The 15,206-nt window shown below is 44.2% G+C and overlaps 2 protein-coding genes across 5 annotated transcripts in view; one reads left to right on the forward strand and one right to left on the reverse strand.

The window, feature by feature from the left end:
• Positions 1-9,968: 9,968 nt before the first annotated feature.
• On the reverse strand, positions 9,969-11,580 carry LOC128973743 (microtubule nucleation factor SSNA1-like). 3 transcript variants are annotated; one of them, XM_054390141.1, is made up of 2 exons: positions 11,546-11,580; positions 9,969-10,538 (listed from the first exon to the last, which is right to left on the reverse strand). In XM_054390141.1, exon 2 carries the CDS (start codon positions 10,467-10,469, stop codon positions 10,125-10,127), a length of 345 nt encoding a protein of 114 aa, XP_054246116.1. In that variant the 5' UTR covers positions 10,470-10,538; positions 11,546-11,580; the 3' UTR covers positions 9,969-10,124. The 3 variants fall into 3 exon arrangements, with proteins under 3 accessions (XP_054246116.1, XP_054246117.1, XP_054246115.1); XM_054390142.1 differs by lacking the exon at positions 11,546-11,580 and adding an exon at positions 11,364-11,391; XM_054390140.1 differs by lacking the exon at positions 11,546-11,580 and adding an exon at positions 10,848-10,890.
• Positions 11,581-12,378: 798 nt separating this feature from the next.
• The window catches only part of WAC (WW domain containing adaptor with coiled-coil), a 51,444-nt gene continuing 48,616 nt past the window's right edge, over positions 12,379-15,206 (forward strand). For both annotated transcript variants that reach the window (XM_054390001.1, XM_054390002.1), the window contains exons 1-3: positions 12,379-12,462; positions 12,600-12,636; positions 14,009-14,204. In XM_054390001.1, coding sequence (XP_054245976.1) covers positions 12,422-12,462; positions 12,600-12,636; positions 14,009-14,204 — 274 coding nt within the window. In that variant the 5' untranslated portion in view covers positions 12,379-12,421. The remainder of the gene's footprint in view (positions 12,463-12,599; positions 12,637-14,008; positions 14,205-15,206) is intronic.

The following is a 15,206-nucleotide window of genomic DNA, read 5'->3' on the forward strand; positions in this document are numbered from 1 at the left end:
CAGGCCCCCATCACACTCACAAGAAAGAAGTTTTTCCTTATGTTGAGGTGGAACTTCCTGTGTTCCAGTTTGTATCCATTGCCCCTCATCGTGTCATTGGACACCTCTGAGAACAGTCACCCCATCCTCTTGTCCTCCACCCTTTAAATATTGATATGCATTTATAAGGTTCCGTCTCAGTCTTCTCTTTTCCAGGGCTCTCAGCCTCTCAGCATGTTCCAGTCCCCTTAGCATCTCTGTGGCCTTCCATTGGACTCTCTCCAGTAATTCCCTGTCTCTCTTGAACTGGGGAGCCCAGAACTGGACACAGTACTCCAGATGTGGCCTCACCAGGGCAGAGTAGAGGGAGAGGAGAACCTCCCTTGACCACTCTTTTTGATGTATGTGTCTTCTTCACGTATATGTTAACTATTTCTATAAAGATTGGTTCCATTCTCTTTTCCATTCTCTTCCAGGGGAGACAAGGGCACCTCCATCTCGGTTGATCTCAAAGGAAAAATAAAAGAAATCAAAAAAGACGTGCTGCAGCTTGCGACAGTCCTGTCACTGAGGGCCGGACCGTCTGCAGGCAAGTTCAGGGTCGAAACGGGAGGCAGCGCCGAGCGCCGGCTGCGGGAGTCCCGCCGGGAGCAGCAGAGGGAAGCGACGGGAGCACGGCGGGAGCGTCGTGCCACCTTCTGGCGACAAGGGCAAGTCGCTCAGTCAAGGATTCCCCGGAGAAGGAATTCCAGTGGGATGCACTGGAGCTACGCTATTGGCTGTTGTCGCACCACCCATGCGTGATTTTGCCGGTCCAAAATGTAGTGAGCGGTGAGACCCCTTGGCAAACGCACTGGGTTTGAAAGTTAAATGCTGGAGGCAGCAGAAACATCTTGCAAGAGACGAAACAAAGTGTTTAATCTCCTGACTTGATAGCAGATAAACAGTAAATCAGGTTTTCTCTCTTCTTAGTGAAGTAGAAATTATGGGGATTGTGGTAGTTTGAGGGGGGTAGTTAATATTGGGGGGCAAATTTTCAACCCACCACACAGATGAAAACCCTAAAAATAACAATAGCTAAAAATCTCAGCTTTCTCTTGAGCAAATGTAGCCCTTTGGGAATGTGTAAGAAATACCATCTGTGTTTCCCAAACTCTGCAGTGAATTTGTTGCAGACATCTCTGTATTTACTGTAAATGGACATATTTTGTGTTGCAAAGCAACATGTTGCAATGATGAAAAATAACCAGAATATTCCCATCCAGTTAACTCCAAAGGGTTTTCTACCTTTTTATGCAAATTGGCACACAGAAGGTTCCACCTCAACATGAGGAAAAACTTCTTTTCCTGTGAGGGTGACGGAGCTCTGGAGCAGGCTGCTCAGAGAGGTTATGGAGTCTCCTCTAGAGACTTTCAAGACCCATCTGAGTGTGTTCCTGTGTGACCTGCCCTAGGTGACTCTGCTTTGGCAGGGGGGTTGGATTCAATAATGTTCAGAGGTCCCTTTCCATCCCTTCTATGATTCTACCTGAAAAAGCTCACTTTGAAAGATTTGTTTGCTTTGCATCGGACACCAAACCTTTGTGGTGTTTTTTTTTTTTAGCTGGTTTCCTACACATATTGACAGCTGCCCACTGAGGAAGCTGAGAAGGGAAACTGTGAAGGAGCTGTGACTTCTGTGACAGATTATCCTTTTCTGATTATCAGACAAGAAGAGTACTTTACAAACAGCTGCCATCTTAGTGAGAGGTATCTTCAGAATGGACAACTCCACAGCCTTTCCTCACAATGTTCTTTTCATTACATATGCTGAGCACTGTTGGTTCACGTTAAATGTAAGGCAGAATGCAGAAAATAAGATTTTTTCAATGAAGTGTTTAACTGGAATTTAAAAAGAATTCAGAACATAATACTGAGATTATGAAAATGTGTATTTGCTTTAGTATAGCACCGCTGATGGGAAGCCAGGGGAACACAGTACCTGACTTCAGCTGACAGCAGCTAAGCATCTTTGGCTGAAACCATGGCTGGAATTGACCCATGAAATACAGATGGAAACGTGGATCTGAATTTTCCCACAAGTTCAGTGTGCAGTTCGGGTCCATTGCAAAGAGAAGTTTGGAACTAGGTTTTAATCTGAACTGTTTTGAAGCATAGAGGGTCCCCAGTCAGATGTTACCCTGTGAAATGTAAAAACAGATGCAGCACAGGAGACCTGAGGCACCATGATTTTATATTTGACTGCAAAGATTAAAGGCGTATGTTTCTTCTTGCAATAATTGGCCTTTGAACAACTGAGAGCTCATCCAGACATCAGCTGCTCCTGAGACAGCCAAAATCCCCTTGAAGAGTTAACTTATTTTTCTCCCAAAGCCTCTGTCCCGGTTATGAGAATGCAGAAAACGTGGAGTCATTTAGGCAAGCGATGATGCAAACACAAATAAGTGAGCCCCAAAGGCAGTGCTGTGGCAGAGAGGACAACAAAGCTGGGCACTGTCACTGCTGAGACAGTTCAACACAGAAGAATGTTTCTGGAATGCGTATGTGATTCCTCATCCATAGCTCATTGTTCAGGAGCTTAGATCAATACTGCTGCAGCAAGATTCCCAGTGAGCTGAAATAAAACAAAACACATTCACAGGAGCACTGCCATTCAGGAACATGCATTTCCCAGTCAGAAAGAAGGTCAGTCATAAATTACTTCTCTGATTCCCTCAGGATTTCTCTCTCTTGCTGTTTTGACAATTTAAGACCCCTTTGATATTTGAGCAAGGCCTTTCCTCATGCACATCTGATCTGGATTAGTTTATGGCAATGGTAGTTCTTTACATCCCCAAGGCAGTAATTTTGAGAAGAGAGAGGGAAAGCAAGTACAGTGTGATTGTTTAACACAGGCACACTGCAGTGTTTTAACCCTTTCTCCATTTTATAGCAGCACACAGCAGCACAAATACTGAGCTGTGTGTATGGGAATGCCCTGTGTTCATGGGCGAAAACATTGTGTCTGGAGGCTGAAAAGATCACCTTCTGTGTTTATGTATCAAACCACTGACTTCTGAACAATAGTTGTGCTTTTGATAGGATTTTAGAAGCTGTTTGGTGAACACAGGAGTAGTAACATATCAGTAAGCAGCCACAAAGTGCAGTGGCCAGCTCTGAAGCTGCCCTCCCCCCACATTTCTCCCCCACTTTACAAAATGAAGGCCAGGCGTTTTGCTCAGTTTCTGAAATGCAGCACTGTAAGATGGTACATTTCCACATAGATCGATTTTGTGTCAGTCCAAATTGTCAATTTGCTGAGCCAAAAGTACACTGAGGCTTTGCATGGGGGAATGGGATAGGTGAAAGTAGGTCTTGCACTGCTTTTCTGGGCATCCAAACACAGAGGCAAATGTTCTAACCAAGAATATGTTGAGAGCATTTCAGACAATGTGAAGGTGGCAGAAAATGTTGGATGCCGATTGACTTTGCCCTGTGGTTGGCATGGGGCCTTTTGCTACAAACGTTTACAATTGCCTTAAAATTTTTCACACCAGTGCATAATACATACTTGGTTCTTTCACTGCATTTACTTCCCTGTCTTAGTTATACTGTAAGCTCCTCAAGTACACTGATGCTTTCCATGGAGTCTGCAGTGTGGGGGGCTACTGAGCTGCTCCTGAAACTCTGGCACCATCAGTCTGCTCCTGAACAGGTAATATTCTTACAGGCTTTGCTTCTGATTTACCAAATTATTAACTTGCCTTTCAGGCAACTACAAATGCTATCCTGTTAGCAAAGGCATGAGATGGATATGGTTCTTTAGTAAAGGTGACCACAAGTATTGCATTGGGAGATGCAGGCAGCTGGCAACTTTTGCAAATTTGGTGTTAGGCTCTGGTACCTGGGAGGAACACAACAAACAGAATTGTTGATCATCTTGTTTGCTTGTACAGTACACTCTGAGAAGCTTAAATGTGTTTTTAAATATGTCTCTGCATTTTAAATGGGTCTTCTAGAGCGCAGTAGAATTTCCTAGGTACACACTACATTTTGCCATGGAGATAGCAAGGAAATGTGATGAACAAAGGATGCTAATAACATTGCCCCTGCCCATAGCATGGGGGTAGATGATCTTTTAAGGTCCCTTCCAACCCAAACCATTCTATGATTTTTCCCTGGAAAAAGGAGATTTCCTAATCCTCATACATAAACCTTTTCTGACAGTAATACAAAACTTCCACAGTGCCTGAGAGGAACAAAGCCATACCAGCTCTCCCTGTTCCAGTGACACAGTGAACCTGCTTGAGGAACAGTATATAGGCCAAAATTTCCACTTTGCTAGTGCTGAGGAAGGTTCCAGCAGGGGATTTCCCCCTTTCCTTTACTATTTTTATTAGAGTTTGAGTATTAACATGGAACTTGCCAACTTGTGAATACCATGTGAAGAAAAAGTGTTAATTGCTTCTACCTGTACATTTGCACTGAGATGCAAAGGTTGGAGGCTCTCCAGCCTGGATGAGGAGCTGGGGGTGAGAAATGGCAAGGGAGGCTCAGCACTGCCCTGCTCTGGGTAGGTGCTTAGCCTCAAGTGGTGAATGCTGCAGGAGAGCTTCCCTTCACAGTCATTCACTCATAAATTAGCTAATTATTCTAATGAGGAAAGCTGCATCCCTCTGCTGTGAGCCCTGCTGGTTTACAGAGAGGGAAGTAAATAAAAAGGAACAATGCTGGCTGCTGCTGCTGCTGCTGCAGCTGCAGGAGGGACACAGGGAAGGAAAGAAATAGTCCTGACTCTCCTCCCTGCTACCACCCTGTTAGGAGGGTGTAGGTGGGATGGCTTCCTGCACATACCTGGAGATATTCCAGATCAGAGCTGAAATCAAGTGCTCATCTGCTGAAGCAAAAAGCAAGCAAAACAGAAGTATGTTGTTCTCCAGGCTCTAAGAAAACGTTTTAAGGAAGGGATGGGCTACAAGGCTTTGCACATTTAACTAGCACACTATAAACTGTCATAGGAGGATCAAGTCTTAGTTTTATGCCTTTTGATTTTTTTAGAGTAAGAAGTTAGAGTTAAAACTCCACAAATTTGTCTCTTAAAAATGTATTTTGTTCCTTTTCTTGGTCTGTGCAGTCTCCTTGTAGTCCTGAAAAGTAGAAACTTGTTTTTCTGTAATGAAAGCTTATTACATAAATCTGAGAGCTGAAGCTTTAAACAAACCACCAACTACCATAAAATTTATTAGAAAAATGAGAGCCAAAAATATGTGCAGCCCTACATATTGTTTTCTCTATTTTTGTCATATTCCTTTTTATTGTCCCCTCTTTGTGATGACCAAAACAAGTCAATCAGGTCTAGAATGCATATTACGATACCCACAAAGCCTCCTTGCTATTGCTTGGGCAATACGTGTGGATAATTGTGGAATGGCATAGAGAAATTCATCTTCATTTTGCTCAGGATTTAATTATTTCTATTGTGATAAGTGATTTTTTCATGTTAGATACTAAATTTATACATCTTAATAGAAAACATTTGAGAAATTAGACAATTCTGGCAGTTATGTCAGAAAGATTCCTCTGGATGTTCTCAGCAGCTAATCTTTACTCAGTGTCAGTTTTACTAAAATGCCTCTACCTTGCCCTTTATGCAGCAAAACTTACTACTATCTTTAGCTCCAGTTTGAGAAATCATTCCACTTCTAAATCACAACTTCACTCTCCAGCTAGATGTTGTGCTATTTCTAGGCCTTTCAGACTCCAAAGAAAGCTCTGTAAACACTAGAAAGTCCTTCTCTTTTCAGTTGTCTTCCCATTGACCTTTCCTGTATTTATTTCCATGAGATAAATAACATTGTGATGTTAGGAAATCCCCTAGACCCTCTTTCAGTCCTGAAATTCTTTGTTCCTCTATGTTCCTGATTCTGGGAAGCATCATGCCAGGCTGGTATTTCTTCTGGCAGAAAAGAGGCCATGTACTGCTACTGGATGAGCTCTCTCCTGAGAGTCCACAGCCTTCCCCCCTTCCCCTGCCATCCTGGTCTGGAAGAGGCAGCTTGTCACCAAGACTTTGCTATCAGTAAACACAAATAGAAACCTTTATGTAAACCAGCAGGGTTTTGGTCAGCAAGAGAAGAACTGAGCTACTCTCCTGCTTCAGAAACTGTGTGTGTGCTCAGTCACCCCAGACCACAGGAAAACCAATTGTTCCTTGAAATATTATAAAAGTCTGTGCAGATACTGCTGGGGCCCAGAGATTTCACAGCATGCACATTTTCAATTGCCTCTCCTCCCTCTCTGCAGATGAAGGTATCTAGAATGTTTATTTTTAGTGTACCTTACTGTGAATATCTATTCGTAAAATAGGGCAGGATTACAATGAATTCAGAGCCAGCCTCTTTTCCCTATACAAAGGCCCTACTCATTCGTACCTCCACAGCTCATCTGCCATGCCACTTCAATTCCACTAACCTCAAACAAGCTGTGGTGGAATATCGTTGCCCTACAGACTGTTGCTGTTATGGGTGGTCAAAATGCAATTATAGATGGACTAGAAGTCAGATCCTGCATTTAAACATTGAGGAGCCTCCATGTGTAGAAAACCCTTAAGAGCTGTTGGTATAAATACCTGGTGGTCTTATGCAGACTAGCACAAGGTAATAAGAAGCCTGATGAAAACAAGACAAACCAGCACGGTCTGTAAAGACAAGCTATCTGAACGAGGTTAGGCTTGTTAAAGGTAATTATTAATTATCATGTTCCTTCTGTTCCTCTGACCCATCTCCTACAATCAGCTTCCAAACACCTCTATGTAGGGACTCGGAGAGAGGTCTGGAAAGTGAGCACAGCTACTCTGGAGCTGGGATATTCTGTCATAAAGACTGTTACCTGTGGCAAAATGAGTAATACTTCTTAAACATCACCATGATGCTGCATATGATGTGAAGTGAGTAACAGCACAGCGGTATGCATCTAGCCAGCTATACCTATCCCTGCCCCCAGTGCACAGAACATGTAATCTGGGAGGTTTATGTCAAGCACCAGACAGGACTTGAATCCCTGAAAGCAGTCCAAGTCAGAGCATTCAGCTGAGGATGAAAAAGCAAAGCCTCCATTCCCAGATCTGTCCCTCATTTGGGAGAGACTACTACTGAGTATCACTGTCTGTCAAGGTGGATCGAGATATTAACATTCTCTGCAAGGCACTTTGTGATCTGTTGATTGGAAGCGCTTCTTTATATATCTTGTATAAATAATGTATACACTCAGCATTTCAAAACACTTTAAACCATAAAACCAGCGTGGCATAGATCCAAATCTTTCAGTTAAATTGCTGCTGTACAGGCCGTTTCTGGCACTCCTGAAGAACACCCATACATTCACATGCACAACATGGATGAGGCTACAGGAGGCCTCAATGGAATACTCCATTAAAAACTAACCAAACAAGAACTCCAAAATACATTCCAAACTGAACCAGGAAATCACTTAAAATGCTAAGGGAAGCCAAAAAACTTGAAACTCGACCGAAGGATTAGACAGCAGTTGACCAGGAACTTGGTGTACTACACAGTGAACACAAACCACTTCCTGGCTTGCAGACTTCAGTGGAACTTGAGCATCTCTATTTTTCTGTTTAGCCACAGCTTTCAATGTTTAAACAACTTGAATCTAAAGCAAGAACGCTTCAGATTTCACAAAATAGTCCCTAAAGGGATCAGGATTTAACTAAATATCCTTCTCACAGCATCCTATCTAATACTGCATATCACTAAAATATAATTCCCTGAGTTTCAAGCAGGAACAGGTTACACTTTTCCAGCAAGGTCAGTGATTCCCCCGTGCACAAGACTTCTTAACTATGACCATTACAACCAGTTGGTTGGAATTGTCTCACACCCTTTACCAAGAGCCAGGCTAACAAAGACCTATCCACAGGTGGGTGATCTCTACTCAAAAGGCAGCTTCACTTCTCCCCCAGGACAAAATATCCATTCCCTTCACCACAGCAACAATTCTTGAGGAAGCATCTTGAATTCATCAATTACAGCAAGTAATTCCACTTACTGTTGGAGATCATGCAGCACAAATCTCTAGCAGGATTTGGGTTATTGAACAACTGTCAAAGCACACAAAGATTTGCTGCTATTTTTGTTTTCAAACACCTGACAGGATATGATACAGCCCTGAATACTAACTGTATTTGGAAAACATGCATCACAGGAGTCTAACTATCATACTGATTTTTCAACTCAAAGTGTTCTTACTGTATGAGGAAAAGGAGGTTAAAAAACAGAAAAATTAGAGCTTGCAGAATATTGTCTAAGGCAAATATATTTCCCATTATTGTCTGAGTGATGATACAAGAAATTAACTGTACTGTTGTCTATAAATAAGCTATGATACAACTGTTTTTTAAAATTTCAAGTTCCCTTCCAGATAAGAAGCTGCACTTTATCTATGCAAAAAAAAAAAAAAAAAAAATCAAAACCCCAAAACATCAAAAAACCCCAAACGTACTCTTTAGTCAATACCTTTTCCTAAATCTTCCTATTATGATGTAAATTAGTTACTACTACCAGACTAAGGGGAGAACCATCCAGTCAAATCACTTTGCTACTAAAAAATGGTTACATTTTTGTATTAAGGTGTTCCTGAATACTGCAGTACTACAACAGCAGTACTTCTGAGATTACCCAGTTTTATCACCTCAGCATTGCTGGAGGGAAGCCAGTGCAAGTGCTATATGAGTAAACTGTTGATTAGCTCAGTCACGCTAATCCCTGATGTAGTGTGGCAATCAGGAGAACATAAAATTTGCTTCCTGTACTGGTGAAGAGCTATTACTGAAACTATACACATCCACATGCCCTATATACTTGCACCTGAGAGACGTAGTAAGGAGATTACAATTGCACTTCTTTCAATTTAGTTAATTGGTATAGCATGAAGGTCTGACTAGAAGACATAGCTTAACAATAAAGCTACTGCTCTAACACATGAATGAGCACGACAAAAAGTGTATGTATACACAAACACAGACAGGTTTAGTAACTATTAGAAATAGAAAACAGGATCAAACTGAGATTTCTTCCATGCTGTTACCTCCTCCCTGATCTCTGAATTAGATTTTAACCTCATTTGTAAGAATGCCTGACAGCTGCAAACTATTTCTAATCTCGTTTTCTACTTTCATCTTTCATTTATATTTATTTCTCACCATTTCAGGTTGTTGACTATTCTTTGTATTTTCTTACAATTATTTAATAGATGGGTATAGAACTAAAGGACACTAGAAATACACTTTCCAGAAGTTCTATTTGCTTTCAGCTAAAATATTTTTTGCCTCGTATTTAACTCTTAGTACTTTTTATTGATCCACGGTAGATTTTTCAGGATTTCTAGACACTATTGAACTACAGTAATCTTTTCCTTACCTATAAGTGGATTAGTTGGTCTGACCTTACATGGTGCAGCTGCCAGCAGCCCTGTGCCCTTCACACAGTAGGTATACACTTGCACCAAAACCTGCCTTGGCACACTGTAGTGCGCTTCTTTTCTAAGCAAGGCTAAGTTGCATGAACCATATATAGCCTTAAGTTTTAAGCCTCCATGCTCTGCATTAGTCCTGTTTTTCTCACCTTATCCCTCTGTTATTCCAGACAAGTAGAGGTGATTGCAAGCAGGGTCTGTCTGTGCATGCATCAGAATCCTGAACTAGGAGGTTAAACGGCTCATTCTATTTGGTCCCAGCAGTAAAGCCTAAGCATTTGTAAAGAAGTAGTATCTGGTCTACTTTCATCCACTAGCTTTCATTCAAACAGGAATTCACTCGTAGCCACCCAAAAGTGACCAATAAAACATGATGATTTTTTTCCTGTTCTCAGAATAGCCCTGAAGCATCACCATGTTAAAACCAACAGGCTCACATCTGCCTCAGCCACCTATTTGTAATATAGTTTTGTAGTGCTTAAGTAATTAGGTTTTAAATAGTAAACCAGAAGCTTTATTTCATTTATTTTTCTAGTGCATTTAAAAATAGTAACATACAAAAAAGTTGGAAGAAAATCCCTCTCTGCTTATACTGTTGTTGCAAGGCTCTGTGGCTAACCACATCTCTCACCTAGTGGAATTTAAGCACTGCGGAGTCCAAACAGTTGAGTGTTTCAGGTTACATTAGTTTTCAGTTCTGGCGTATGCTTTAAATTTCCCACTTCCTTCTTCAGGACATTAAGTAAAGTTCTAGAACTATCCAAAATCTTCATATAAGCAGCTTCGGTTTCAGCAAGAATTTTATCAAGCTCATTCCGTGAAGCTACCTTTTGGGCCAGGTTTTCACAGACACGCTCCAGTTCTTCATTCAGGACTTGGATTTCATGCTGGAGTTTATTTTTTTCCTCTTCTGCTTGCTGGATTTGTTTGGTCAGCTCTTCTTTTTGCATACACAAGTCTTCAATGCATTTCACTAGCTCGTTATTGTAACCTTGAAGAGCAGCTCCCTGCTGAGTCATCCTTCACCCCCGTCCTTGAGCTCAGCCACCGCTCCAGTTAGTCCCCTCTCTGGAACAGCCTTCTTAGCTCTAAAACACAAAATCAACACCCACAACAACAAAACAAATAAAAATTATTTAAGAGATGTACCACGAATTATACTACGCTAGCAGAGGCAGAGCCACAGGGAAAGATGTTCTGTGTAAGCTTAACATGCTAGCTCTGATTTGTGCCATGTACCTTCCCTTTTCAAGAAAAGGACAGCACAGAATTCGGCATAGTATACCCTTATTGAAACTGGTCTCTCCTACAGTACCCTCACAACAATGCTCAACTCTGGTATAAAACATTTGTATCATAGTATCTTAATACCATTCTGAATAGATGATGATTTGTACCTCAGACTTTGAGAGTTTGTTCAGGAATAACCCAGGGCACCTTTCCCAGGAACAGGCACCAGCAGCGGCAGCATCCACTCGGCCTCTGATGAGGGGGATCTTCATCAGAACCCGAGCACAGGGCCCGCTTCACTCACACAGCCTGGAGCCACCTGAAGCAAACCAACCTGGCGCTATTGGCTACACAGAGGCTCTAGGATTACAATTTGACACGTGTGCCGGGCCGCGGAGGAGCCGTTTGGTCGCCGGAGGCGGCCGTTAGTGCCCGTTAGCGCCCCTCACCCGCCGCCCCCCACCCGGCAAGAGTTTCACTGCGCTCAGGCCCATCTACCGCCAGCGCCTCGCTGCCTTAACGGCCGGTGCTGCGGCAGCTTTGGCGGCGTTTCTACGGGGGCCGGGAACCAAGTCCCGCCATCGCCAAGTCTAGACAACGTGGGGCCGCTGCGGTGGCCAGGCAACAGGGCCTGACCTGCGAGACGGCCGCCACCATCGCCTCCCCAGGGACATTTTAACAACCTCTTCACCGCCGAACGCTTCCTCGCAGAAGACAAGCCGCACACAAAATGGCTCCTGCCGCTACATCAAGTCCCCGGACGGAAAGGGAGGAGGGAGTAGGTAAGAGGAAACCTTCCCTTTCCTATCCCGCAGTCTGCCCCCGCCCCACCACTTACTCTCGCAATTCCCCCTATTGCCCCCACCTGCCTGGTGTTACCGCCCTGTCGGCTCCCTCTCGGCCCGTCCCGCCCGCGGGGGGAAGCAAGGCGCGGTGCTACCAGTAGCGCGCTCCCGTCGGCCAATCAGCCGGGCGCGCCCGGCCGAGGGCGACTCCGACCGACAATCCCTCAGAGGCGCAGGGTGAGGGGTCACGGAAATACCCGAGCGTTTCCGAACGCGGCGCCACCCCGACGGGAGCGTGAAAACATTTCTACGGAAACAACCGATGTTTTCCGAAGACAGGTAGCGTTCGGGAAGGAAAGACGAGGAGGGCTGGCCGGTTGTGAGGCAATAGAGTTACGGAACGAGCCGATGCTTGTCGAAGGGAGAGACTGAAGGGCGTTGGGCTCGGCGAAGGCAGCCGATGTTTCCCGAAGGCAGAGTCGTCCGAGAGCAAAGGGGACAGAGGGGACGGAGCGTGTCGGAAAGAGCCGAAAAGAGCCGACGTTAACCGAGCGCAGCGTAGCCCGAGTTTCCCGGATGTAGTTGGAGGAGCAGCGGCGGCGGCGAGCGCAGCGGGGGGAGGAGGCGGCCGCGGCGGCAGCAGCAGCAGCAGCAGCAGCAGCAGCAGCGGCGGCGGCGGTGGCAGCAGTGGAGTCGGTGGTCCCGGAGTGTTTCAGCGCGCGCGGGACCGAGTTCCTGGCGTCTTTCCTTTCGCTGTTGGCGGGGGAGATGGGCCCGTGAGCGCTGCTCCCAGCCGAGCTGCCTGAGCCGCCCCCTCCCTCCCTTCCCCTCTCCCTGCCCCCGGTCGGCGGCGAGGCGGAGCGCTGCCTCCCCCTCCTCCCCCCTCGGCGCCTGTGGCCCGGCCGTGGCCGTCCCCTCCTGGTCCCCTCACACTCACACACACAGGCCGGGCATTGATGGTAATGTATGCGAGGAAACAGCAGAGACTCAGTGATGGGTAAATCCCTTCCTCCTCCTCTGGCCCCTGGCCCCGCGGGGTCTCCCCCTCCCCTCCGCCATGTTTGGGCCCCCTTCCCCGGCGGCCGGTAACGGTTGTTCGCTAACATCTCTCTCTTTCTCTCGCTTTCTCTTTAGCTGTCACGACCGCAGGGGGGACTCGCAGCCCTACCAGGTACCTGAAGCGCCGGCCGCTAGGCCCAGGAGGAGGAGCAGGGGAGGAGAAGGGGTGGTGGGGGGGGGAGCGAGCGAGCTACTCCAGCGGAGGCTTCGGCTGCCGCCGCAGGCCGCGGTGCAAGAGACGCTTCGGTCTCGGCCCTCGGCACCGTTTCAGGCTCGGGGGGAGCGGAAGGGGGTGCAGCGGCGGCCGCGCGCAGAGGAAGCGGTACTCCGGGGCTCTTCTGAGGCCTGTGGGGCCGGGGCGAGGAAGAGAGGCCTAGTGCGACCCGTGTAGGGCTTGGGCCTAGTTGTCGGGGAAGGGAACGGTACGAGGGGCGGGAGAGCGACCCGGGGTCACTTGGCGTGGAGTGGAGATCCAGGGGGAGGTGAGTGTTTTCTTTTCAAAAACAAAAGACATCTTGTTCTTCCCCCACCCCCCTCCCCAAGTCCTTTCTTCTCCCCAAAACTGCTGCTGTGTACTGTAACCTGAGCAGGGTATGGTTTTAGACCCTGAATAACTGGGGGTTGCCAATAAAGCTTAATTTTTGCCCTTGCCAGCTGCTAGGCACGTTCAGAAACCATAAAATCTTTAAGCTGCTGACAATAACCTCATTTCCTATAAGGTGGATACTGTAGACCACTCCTGTGTTTAGTGAAAAAACTCAGTTTTCAAGGTGTCAATCCGGGGAATGTTACATATTGTGATATTGCTCTCTTTGGGGCACGGAATTGAACTGGTTTCTTAGGTTTCTCTGTATTTGTATCACTGAAGTGTGAACTGACAGTCCAAGGCAGCTGTCAGTGACGGTTCATGTAAGTGTAAACACTTGCCCCTTGGAAGCTCACACTGCAGAATAAAGCTGGTTAAAGTGAGGCAAAATATGTAGGTTTTGATAAATATTTCAAAATTAGTAGTATGAAATAAATACTTCAAAATGAACATGTAATGTGCATATGTTACATGTTTTGGGCTACAATATGAAGGACATGCTCAAGGTTTACATTTCCATTGTAATTTCTGTTTATATTAATAGCAAGGGGAGACTTGTGCTTCTCCCAGAGGTCCAGGGATGCTCTGGCCCATTTGCTCCTGAAAGTGTGTAGTCTGTCAGTGAAAAAATAGAGAAATTAGGTTTTTCTTACCAGCAAGTGTTATATTGGAAGTAATAGTGGGAGAAAATGGTTTGAGTTCTAATTACAGAACTTGCTGCTTTAATGTAGGTAATTAAAATTATAAAGACTAGTGCTGGTTTTTTTTTTTTTTAAATAGGAAATGAAAATTAATTAAAAAGTGTTCTGGAAAGTCATCTAAAATTTAGAACATTTTAATGCGAGTTTTGTAACTTTGTATGTAATATAAGTGCCTATTTTGTTGTGATCTATTACAGGCTCTTAAGTATTCATCCAAGAGTCACCCCGGTGGTGGTGATCACCGTCATGACAAGATGCGAGATGCCACAGATCCTTCACCACCAAATAAAATGTTACGGCGCTCTGATAGCCCTGAAAACAAATATGGTGACAACACAGGGCACAGTAAAGCAAAAAGTGTGCATACTCACAGAGTTAGAGAAAGGGATGGTGGTGAGTTATCTTTAATGATTTTTATTTAAGCAATCACTAATTTCTCATAAATACTAAACTTTAGCAGTTATTACTCAGGTGACGAGAGTGTTAGACTAAGTGTGCTTTTACCATGCTTGGAAGACTGCAGTTAAATGAAAGTGGAAGTTTCATTGGAAGCAATTATGCAGACATTGTAACACCTATTAATTTTCTTATTTCTACAGGTATGGTATTTTTCCTTATAACCACAAAGATTTTAAATAAACTTACCTTACTTTTACAACTGATGTGTCTCACTTTAGACATACTGCAATATTTGATAACCGGAAATAGTATTCTGGTATTTTTACTAGCAGCAAATATTAGCTCTTTTAGAGACTGTTTTTCAATAGCTTGGTGTATTGTAGTGCTATACTGTGTAGTTATGTACTTCATAGACCAAACCCCACAAGAACTGAAGAAAAGCTTCTTCATATTTAGCTGCTGTGTAGAACTCTTAATCAGAACATGATAATAAACGCTTAGTAGAGCCTTTCTTGGCAGGATCTTAGAGAAAAATATTCACAGCCAAGTCAGCCTCCTTTGTTTTTACAGTATATGATAGACAGTAGTGATATCCCCATTATTTTTGAGCTGATGTTATTTTCTATCTCTGCTTCCTAGAAAAAGAATAGTGTTTTCCAATTGATGAAAAATGGTAACAGTTCTATTTTAGAAAATTCCAGTTACTGAGTGTATTTGGAAGAAAATTCTCTGTTTTGTTAAGTACTGTTTGGTCTTTGTATGAAGACATGAAGTATTCAGTAGAGAATACTTTAAATCAGTGCTTCTTTCTTCTACATAGAGTTAACAACTTGCAGCACTACTTTTACCTGTTGTAATAGCTGCAATAAAATAAATATCTTATAAGTGCTTTTAGAAAATACTTGTTCCACACCACAAATGTGTTTACAGTACTCATGTTCTTAGAAGTCCTCTTTATTTTTTTCTTCTTTGGATTAATGCAGAGGCACTGTATAC

Source organism: Indicator indicator, chromosome 20 (assembly GCF_027791375.1).
Source record: "Indicator indicator isolate 239-I01 chromosome 20, UM_Iind_1.1, whole genome shotgun sequence".
NCBI lineage: Eukaryota > Metazoa > Chordata > Aves > Piciformes > Indicatoridae > Indicator > Indicator indicator.

Bases quoted from the DNA above. Each gene is read 5' to 3' on its own strand.
- LOC128973743 (XM_054390141.1), bottom strand. From the start codon at position 10,469: ATGACTCAGCAGGGAGCTGCTCTTCAAGGTTACAATAACGAGCTAGTG.